This window comes from Wolffia australiana, chromosome 7 (assembly GCF_029677425.1).
Source record: "Wolffia australiana isolate 7733 chromosome 7, ASM2967742v1".
Classification (NCBI taxonomy): Eukaryota; Viridiplantae; Streptophyta; class Magnoliopsida; order Alismatales; family Araceae; genus Wolffia; species Wolffia australiana.
Window position 1 is genome coordinate 9,510,197 of NC_135841.1, and position 9,502 is coordinate 9,519,698.

Genomic DNA, 9,502 nt, shown 5'->3' on the forward strand with positions numbered 1-9,502 from the left:
TCTTTTTGATCAAGAATCCTGAATATAAAGCACTAGACAGCCCATTGGGCACATGACTATAAAGTTAGTGTGATCTTCTTATTTTTTGGATTCATTGCTTCGTCCTTTTTCTCAGGTTGTTGTGGAATATAGCCTAAGTTTTCACTATCATGCATGGCACAACTGAATCCATCCCTCGCTTGTTGTCATTTTCGTACTTCCATCTCCGTTGCCACTGGCAATGGTATATCCGTAGCATTTGACCATCTTTATATCTTGCCAGCATGTATCTACAAGCCTATCGTCCACATTTCGTGATGGTGAAACTCGCTCACTTCAGTCACACCATTGCTATCAATCGCCACCTAGCTTTGCCAAAGCGCCAATTATGATATTTAAATAGAATTCATTTAAATTTCTCACTAGAAGTTTCCAGAAAATCCCTAAATTTTGGATAAATTAGGTTAATCAGGACAGATATTTTCACTACTCTTTAGATTATTTTGAATTAATTTTTACAGGTTTTCTTTCATTAAGTTATGTTTAATTTCTTAAATAAATATAAAATCCAAAAAATAAAATAAATTTAACATTCACTTATTCAATAATTCCCTATGCATTTAGGCCTTACTCAATTCTCGTAAGTAAAATTATAAAAACAGTTGCATGAATTAGAAACCTTAAATGACATAATTAACCCAGATTTCTGGATTATCAAAGGGGGGAGTGAGAATAAGAGAGGGAGAGCCAGAACCCATGAAAGAAAGGGAGGGAGAGAAGGAGAGGAAGAGAGAAATGAAGAGAACTTCTATTTTTTATTTCAAAACCCATGACCCCTGCCATCTGGACTTGCCAACCCATCACATCACCCATCTGAACCCTCCGTAATCCCTCACAGTCTTCGTCTTTGATCACATGATGGAAGACATGACGGATGACGACCCTAAACCAGAATGACAAAGGAGCAGTCTAACTGTTCAGTAGGCAATGACAGAGGTCATCCATCATGTCACACGTCACAGTGACGGCACTGTGATGGATGACGTGACGGTGACAGTGACAAATTCTTGGTCCGTGATGGTGATGGTGATGAAATATCCGCGACGGTGACTGAGGTCCTCGGATGGGTGACATGACGGGAAAGATGTCACGAATGACATCGATGATGGATTTGTAAAAACATTGATAAATTGGAAAAAAAAACCTTTAAAAACTATCTCCTTAAGAGAGAGAGAGAGAGAGAGAACTGAGCTTTGAATTTTCGTCACTTGTGACGGTGACACTGTCCGGTGACAGAACGGTGACAGGATGACACTTGCGGTGACGCGTAGGGAATTTTCGTCCGATATCCATATGATATCTGCTATTGGACATTCGATATCCAGTATCCAGAAAAAATTGGGACAGTGTCTGATATTGGATATCAGATATCAGACGGATTTTGTCTGGCAAGTGTAAACGAATATTGGGGATGGATATCAAATGGAGATGGATATCGAGGTGGATATCGGATACCGGATATCGATAACCGTTATCAAGAGAAAAGTCAGTATTGATCATCATTTCAGATGACTTATGTTAACAACACCGGGTGTTTTTAATGTATATCCTACCTCGTTTAATATATACAGCTTAATAATTTTGTTTTCTTCCATATAGGACAATAGGATTCGGAGTTTGCCAAATCCTATTGTCCCATATGGAAGGAAACAGAAAATTTGAGTTGTATATATTAAACAAGCTAGGATATGTATTAAACGACTAAATAATTTATTAAATAAATAATTACTATATTATTTCTTCATTTAATACTAAATATATTTATTAAATATTTATCTACTATATTAATACCTCGTTTAATATATACAACTCAATATTTTTGTTTCGTCCATATGGGATAATAGGATTCGAAGTTTAAGGGCTAAATAATTTAAAAAATACACTTATTAGATATCAAATATAGGTTAAAAAATTATGAGAACAGATAATAAGTGTGTTATAAGCCAGATACCCCCACGTATCATAGGTAGGTAAGAACAGTTGTGTAAGAACAAAAATACACTTATTAGATATCAAATATAGGGTAAAAAATTATGAGAACAGATAATAAGTGTGTTCTATGAATATATTTTGTATTAAACAAAGTAGTAATATAATAATAATTTATTAAATATTTATCTACTATATAATTCCTCGTTTAATATATACAACTCAATTTTTTTCCCGTCCATATGGGATAATAGGATTCGGAGTTTAATGTTAAACTCCGAATCCTGTTATCCCATATGGAAGAAAACAAAAAAGTTTGAGCTGTATATAATAAACAAGCCAGGAAATAACTTAGAAAACTCTGACGATTAAAATATATTTTTATAACCCTTCTATGTTGGATATCGAAATCCGATATCCAACTCTGACATCCGATATCGTCATCCTCCCCGAGAGACGGAGGCGGATGACGACATTGAGACAGATCACGATATCGGATATCGGTACTGTAGCAACCGATATACGATATTGTTATCCTATATATGGATACCCGTAAAAACAGATACCAGAAATTTGATTTCTGGTATCCGGTACAGCATCCGCCCCAATACCGTAACCGATGTCGGTATCAGCACGGGCGATCCCTAGTGATGAGTGACAGGAATGTAACGGATTTTTCCAAAAACCAAGGACGTGCAACGCGACGCGGACGGGACAAAATACTCGTCATGTCCCCGTTCGTCACCGTTCGTCATCCATCCCGTCACGTCCGGGCCGTCACATCCCGGACGTGCAGTTCCCTACTGGTCAGCTCCTCCACCTTGTAAATCTACTACTATATAACTTGAAATTTTTATATTTGATTAGGGATGAGTTTTTGGGAATGGTGAACCCACCCATTCAAATTTCTAAGTTTGTGGCCGATTTGGGGTGCTGTGGCCATGACGTGAGCTGCTTTCCATGGGGCCAACCAGAAGGGGAATCGAGATTCCGCTACCTTTTGAGGCCCGTAGCATATTCTCTTCCTCCGCCCGACCGACTCGGCCGCTTCGTACAAATTAGAAGAAGCAAGTTGCCGTGGAAGAGGCATCGATCACCGTTTCTTTGTAGTTTTCTTTCCAGATTCGATTACTGCTCAAGAACAAGCGCTGGAGCGGCTGTAATCGAAAGGAATTTGATGGAAACCGACCCGTCGGAATCAAACTTCTTCCAAAACTACCCCCTGTTCGCGGCGATGGCCGCCTTCGCCATCGCGCAGACCGCCAAGATCTTCACCACTCGGTACACACCTCGTTCATCTCCTTTTCCCCCCGCCAAGGGTTTCACTGGTTCAAGATACACGCTGATCTCCTTGCCGGTTTGGCTACGCCCTCAAATCTTTCGTTTTTTACGAATTCGGTGTACCGATGATTGAATTTGAGATCGGATTGACTGTTATCAACGATTGAATTTCTTCATTTTGCCGGAACAGATTGATGATTTCTCTGGTTTCAGGTGTAAAGAGGGTCGCTGGGATGCCAGGCAACTGATTGCGTCTGGGGGAATGCCATCGTCGCATTCAGCCACTGTTACTGCTCTCGCTTTCTCCGTCGGATTCCAAGATGGCTTTGGAGGGCCGATTTTTGCCGTCGCTGCAGTTTTTGCTTGTGTTGTAAGTCTGATGCCCCATTTTCTTGAGTTCTATCTCATAAAATTTCTTCCCCTTCATGTTCGACCAAATTTCTTTAATCTTTGCCGTCTTTTTCCAAATTAGAATGATATTTTCTGGGAGATTTTAACTTTAATCATCTGGCAGGTTATGCATGATGCTTTTGGCGTAAGATTACACGCTGGAAAACAAGCAGAGGTATTAATATTCGGCCTTCCTAGGAATTTTCCCTTTACTTTCCCATTTTTCTTGGCAGTGTTTCTCGCTTGGCTAAGATTAAAAACTGACAAACCTGCTATTTTAGCCCGTAGTAGTGATATACTTGAAATTTCTCTAAAATAGTGTTCATCCTTTTTTATAAAGAAACCACTGTCCTGATGCTTGCTGTGAAACTTAATCCTCTTTGATTGTTCATTATATTTTTTTCATACACTAAGAGATGATACCTTCTCGATATTTTCTGCAGGTGTTGAATCAGATCGTTTATGAACTTCCTCCCGAACACCCTCTAGCAGAAACAAGGCCTCTGCGAGAACTCCTGGGCCACACTCCCCTTCAGGTTTATTCACCTTCTCTTAAGGATTACAATAGTCCAGGACGGAATGGTGCGACGGTTCGGGATGATTTTCTAATCGTCCTGCATCCCGTTACCGTCTGGTATCAGGGACGGAAAACAATAGAAGTTATGAATCGTAGAAGTTATAAAATTCAAGATAAAAAGGGACTTTTAGGACAGTTTTTTCGTCATGGGATGAAAAAACCATCTCGTCCATCGTCAGGCAGACAAGTTCCATCCTGATGTATAGTGTATGATCATCAGGATGGGGACTCTGGACGGTTCAGGACTGTATTCGTCCCATCCCACGTCACATTTTTCTTTTTGGGTCGTCCTAAAAAGAAATGTCCTGTCCCATCAAATTGAAAATAACAGACATTGTAATTCATAGAAGTTCTATAATTTGCACTAGTATCAGCACACTAGTGTACCAGATCCCATTAGAACTCCGAAGTTAAGCATGCTTGGGCATGAGCAGTACCAGGATGGGTGACCGCCTGTGAAGTCCTCGTTGGTGACCACAGCATGGGCATGTGATCGCAGTTCATAATTTCAAAGAAAAAAGAAGTTTTATAATTTAATAAACTCATAAAATAAAATTTTAGCACATTTGTCCTGCATGTGCAAAAATTTTTTCGTCTCGAAACAAAAAGCTGTCCCATCCTTAATCCGGGGGATGAATTTCTGTCTCGTCCAATGTCCAAGTCCCTGAACAGAATGGTTTTTCCCCCCTGGGATGAAAAAACTGTCATGTATGCATCCTTGCTCTATACTCTGATGTCTCGGGCCCCGGACATGATGGTTTTTTCGTCCCGGGATGGAACAAAACCATCCCTTCCGAGGCCATGTACCGTACCTGCTCTCTCATCAAATTTGTGACCAACAAACACCTTTCACCTCTCACCAGGTCATTGCCGGTGGTGTCCTGGGACTGTCGACTGCCGTCATATCCTATGCCATCCACATCGCCTGAGCTCATACCTCATTCGTTGTAACTCCTATGTATGGCTTGAAACTTATGCTTGGAAAGAATGCCAATCATTCATTTTAAAATCGTGTAATTCCAAGAATTTTAGAGAAGGCACGTCTTATCTGGTCAGCAGCATCGTCGCCAAGGGCACAGGTAGTCCTCCAAGCAACATGGTCATCAGGTCTAACCATGATGGCCCCATCTTGGGAGATGCCGCAGGTCTCCCACCATGACAGTGAAGGCATGACTTGCTCCAAATCTAAGTACCCATCTCTTGGCTTCGACATATCGAAGAAACAACCCGGGGGCCAGATGACGCTTACACTAAGAATAGCTCCAAACTCCTGGGCGACTGTACGAGCAGTCTCGGCAAGAATGTAGGATCCCTTCACTGGGGCTATGATGAGGACGAACTCTAGCTTATCCACTGGAATGAGATCCAAGGTAGAGATGATGTCGCCCTGCGAACAAGGAAATCAAATGCTGACCATTTCAGATTAAGAAATTAGTGAGAGATTGTTCAGACGGGCGAGGGGCTGAATTAGGGTAGGGAAGTTCGTGTTTCATCAACGAAGGAACACTGTTCGTTGACGAACGAACAGCCGAAAATCCTGTTCGTGTTCGTGTTCATGTTCGGTTCGTTCGTGTTCGTTCGCGAACGAACATGAACAGGATGAAAATTTAATAAAGAAAATGGGGGGGCACTCTTTGGGGGAGAGAGAGAGAGAGGGAGAGGGAGAGGGAGAGGGAGAGAGAGAGAGGGAGAGAGAGAGGGGGAGAGGGAGAGAAAAAGGGGGAGAGAGAGAGGGGGGGAGAGGGAGAGGAAAAGGGGGGGGGGGGAGAGAGAGAGATGGGAACTTGTTCGCGAACGGTTCGTCAGTTCGCGAACATGTTCGTGTCCGATTTGGACCGTTCGTGTTTGTGTTCGTGTTCGTTCGCATGTTCGCGAACGAACGAAACTTTTTTTCCCAACCCTAGGCTGAATGGGACGGATGACTGATAACAGATAGGATTTTTTCTATTTCGTTTGTCATCCGCCCTCAAACCTTATTGCATATGTGAGGCATACCTTACTGCAGTTAAGCAATCGAAGGGGCATATGAGGCATGCGTGACCCAGGCTCTGAGGAAGGAACATAGTCTCTCCTGTGTTCTTCCCTGTTCTCCAGTGTCTTTTCCAAGTCGCCGTCATTGGCCAGAGCTCCTTCCTTGTACCTGGAAAGAAGATTACAGATTAATGCCCAAGCCCAGTGTCGAGTCAAGATTTGCCTTGTTATTTAGATATACCTGAATCCAATGTCTTCGGCAGGGAACTGGAGCTGAAGGCTCTTTCCTTCATCCAGAATAGATCGAAGTTTTGCCAGCCTGGAGGACACCAGCGGGTTCTTTCCCTTCAAAAGAAAATCAGAGACCTGGACGCGGCCGATGGCGAAAATTCCTTCTAAAATTGTTTTCTGCATGGCTGAGGGTAGAAGGGAGCCAACCCCGCTGTTGAGGGCCGAATGGACTGTTCACATACGAAAAATGTGCATCAAGTTTTATGGGAAAGTTTTAATCCCAAGTTTTTTTTCTTGACTCACTAACCTGTGTTTGCAATGGCCGGATCGAGGCCGAGCGCAGCCGGAATGGACATTGCTGCTCTGAAGTTCTGGACGCTGAGTTTTGTATTGAACAGCGCGATCTGGCCGCAGCAAGTCAGTCAATTAATAACCAGCAAACAGGTGAAAATGGCAAGGGTATACATCCTACCGGACGGCGCTCGGTCTCATAAGTTTCAAGGATAGAGAGTGGAGAAAGGCCACCAAGGAAGGCAGCAATTTTCCAGGCCAAATTATGAGCATCCTGGATGCCGGTATTCATCCCTGCCACGACCATGTTAGCCGAGTGGGCTCTTTTTGAGGCATTTCAAGGATAGTTTTTATTTTTTATTTTTTTTGGCATTTCAAGGATAGAGGACCAACCAAAGCCACCGGCGGGAGGGAAACGGTGCGCAGCATCGCCTGCAATAACAACCCGACCATTGCATGCACTAAATCTCTTGGCAACTTCCGCGTGCATCACCCAAGGCTTTATGTCCACAATCTCCACATCCTCAACCTTCCAGCCGACCAGCTTGTCTATTATTCCCTCACACACCTGGGAAAGAGTCCAGGATTCAGGGTTTAGGATTTAGGCTTCAGGATTCAGGGTTTAGGATTTAGGGTTCAGGGTTTAGGGTTTAGGATTTCGGGTTGGTAATTACCCGAGGGCTGAAATCCTCCAACCCTTGCTGAGGAGGATAGAATGGCACCTAAAAGAAATTTAACATCTAGATTTTGTAAATATTGAATGAAAGAAAGGCTGTTCCTCGAGATTCTTAAGATGAGATTGCCCACCTGGAGCACAAACTCCCCTTGGCTGAGATCGTGGGCAACGAGGACCCCAATACCGTTAGAATTAAAGATGAAGAAGAGCATACCCGGCCTTTCCTCGAGGAGATACCTTCCAAGATCTCTACTAAGGAAATGAACGCTGACCAGTTTCTGTAGATCTCTTTCGCCTTCCATCTTGATGCCCACTAATCTCCTGACACTACTCCTCGCCCCATCTGCTCCAACAAGGATTTCACAATGGATCTTTCTTTGCATCTCTTTGCCGAAGCCGCCGTCCCGGGAAAGCATCCCCACCTCGACACCGGCAGGAAGAGAACGAACCGAGACACATTCTTGCCCCATTAAAATCCTCTTCTCGAGTCCCCCAGAGCCTTCATTCCGGCTCAATTCTTCATTCTCAGTAACGCAAAATCCATTATTTTCCAGCTTTTTCAGAAGAAGCCTTGTCAATTTGTATTGAGACAAGTGAGCAACAAAAGTCGGGCTCGTCGTTCTCTCGAAGTCTGATCAGAAAACACAAGGCTCAAAAAGGGAAGGAGGAGGATGAGGGTTAAGCGTTACCTTGGGGTTTAATGTGGTCTACAGATCCAAGAACAGTCCCAGATAAGGAAGTGCAGTAGATGAATTTTCTCCAATGGTCCAGTGGAGGCTGCAGTCTCTCAATATCTTCGGCCAACCCGTCTAGTTTGCGGAACAGCTGAAAGGAGCCGCTGGTCATCAACAGGTAAGCACGTTCTATTACACTGAAATTTAATGTCATTTTTTAGTGAAGTATGATAATATCATGAAAGAGATGCCCGAAAAGAAGGAAGAAATTGAAGAAAATGTTGGGAGTTGAACCTCCATGGAGCGATTATTGATGAAGTGAGCTTGAGGATGCTGAGAAAATGTGAGGCTTTTCTCCAGAACAGCACTCTTGATGCCTGAAGAACGGTAAGCACGTAGGTCAGATTCATTGTCCATGTCTCGACCCAAGAAAAAAATGATAAAAGTTTCTCGGAAGAGAAATGAGAGAATTCTAGCTGTCATGAAAAACAGAGGATTTCAGGTGTTCAATTCAATGAATCAGTGTTGATGTGAATAAACTGGCGTATGATCAACAAAAGATTATCTGATAAAACTTGCTGCTAAGATCGGGATAAGGCAGCCATCTCTAAAACTGGGTACCGAATTTCAAGCACAAGGAATGCCTCGAGTTTCCACTATGTTATCCCAGTTCCTGAGAAGAAGAGTAAGACAAGTTCGCCACATCGTTCACGAGCAAGATCAACCGATTTACATTACAAGTTTCTTTCAGGTGAAAATCCCCAAGAGTAAGACAAGTTCGCCAGATCATTCACGAGCAAGATCAACCGATTTACATTACAAGTTTCTTTCAGGTGAAAATCACCGAGAGCAAGACAAGTTCGCCAGATCGTTCACGACCAAGATCAACCGATTTACATTACAAATTTCTTTCAGGTTAAAATCACCAAGAGCAAGACAAGTTCGCCAGATCGTTCACGACCAAGATCAACCGATTTACATTACAAATTTCTTTCAGGTTAAAATCACCAAGAGTAAGACAAGTTCGGCAGATTGTTCACGAACAAGATCGACCAATTTACATCACAAGTTTTTTTCAGGTAAAAATCACCAAGAGCAAAACAAGTTCGGCAGATCGTTCGCGAGCAAGATCAACCAATTCACATTACAAGTTTCGTTCAGTTTTTTTCAACGCAAGACGTCGATTACTTCATTGTATCAATTTCAGGAGCTTGACGAAGCCAGACGGGGAAGCGATTACCTAATTTGGCGAGGAAAAACGACAAGGCAAGCCCAACAGGGCCAGCGCCAACGATCAGAACAGGCACGCGCTCCACCGCGGGAGGAGAAACTCCCGAAGAGAACCGACGACCGCAAGCAATCCGCACAGAGAAGAACAACAATCCGCCAGCCATGGCTTTCAAATCCAAGAACCACAGATCAGCGCCGACGATCGAACAAACT

General features: G+C 43.0%; 2 protein-coding genes across 3 annotated transcripts; one reads left to right on the forward strand and one right to left on the reverse strand.

Annotated features, from left to right (window-relative positions):
- Positions 1-2,836: 2,836 nt before the first annotated feature.
- LOC144705467 (uncharacterized) lies at positions 2,837-5,225 on the forward strand. The gene is made up of 5 exons (XM_078578160.1): positions 2,837-3,249; positions 3,463-3,619; positions 3,764-3,814; positions 4,083-4,175; positions 5,080-5,225. The coding sequence occupies exons 1-5, from the start codon at positions 2,852-2,854 to the stop codon at positions 5,143-5,145; spliced, it is 765 nt and encodes a 254-aa protein (XP_078434286.1). The 5' UTR covers positions 2,837-2,851; the 3' UTR covers positions 5,146-5,225.
- Positions 4,684-9,453, reverse strand: EMB2421 (FAD/NAD(P)-binding oxidoreductase family protein). 2 transcript variants are annotated; one of them, XM_078578155.1, is made up of 11 exons: positions 9,300-9,453; positions 8,354-8,436; positions 8,075-8,210; positions 7,517-8,016; positions 7,384-7,431; positions 7,103-7,277; positions 6,891-7,003; positions 6,726-6,822; positions 6,429-6,648; positions 6,212-6,356; positions 4,684-5,603 (listed from the first exon to the last, which is right to left on the reverse strand). In XM_078578155.1, the coding sequence occupies exons 1-11, from the start codon at positions 9,451-9,453 to the stop codon at positions 5,220-5,222; spliced, it is 2,055 nt and encodes a 684-aa protein (XP_078434281.1). In that variant the 3' UTR covers positions 4,684-5,219. The 2 variants fall into 2 exon arrangements, with proteins under 2 accessions (XP_078434281.1, XP_078434282.1); XM_078578156.1 differs by having other exon boundaries at positions 8,075-8,256; positions 9,300-9,358.
- Positions 9,454-9,502: the final 49 nt, after the last annotated feature.

What these genes read in the sequence shown, in the direction of transcription:
- EMB2421 (XM_078578155.1), bottom strand. Translation starts at nt 9,453, where the DNA reads ATGGCTGGCGGATTGTTGTTCTTCTCTGTGCGGATTGCTTGCGGTCGT. An exon ending in TGGAGGATTTCAGCCCTCGG is followed by an intron (nt 7,278 to 7,383) that starts GTAATTACCAAC and finishes ACTCTTTCCCAG; the next exon opens with GTGTGTGAGGGAATAATAGA. An exon ending in CCCTCCCGCCGGTGGCTTTG is followed by an intron (nt 7,004 to 7,102) that starts GTTGGTCCTCTA and finishes TGGTCGTGGCAG; the next exon opens with GGATGAATACCGGCATCCAG.
- LOC144705467 (XM_078578160.1), top strand. Translation starts at nt 2,852, where the DNA reads ATGGTGAACCCACCCATTCAAATTTCTAAGTTTGTGGCCGATTTGGGG. An exon ending in GCCAAGATCTTCACCACTCG is followed by an intron (nt 3,250 to 3,462) that starts GTACACACCTCG and finishes CTCTGGTTTCAG; the next exon opens with GTGTAAAGAGGGTCGCTGGG. An exon ending in CTGCAGTTTTTGCTTGTGTT is followed by an intron (nt 3,620 to 3,763) that starts GTAAGTCTGATG and finishes ATCATCTGGCAG; the next exon opens with GTTATGCATGATGCTTTTGG.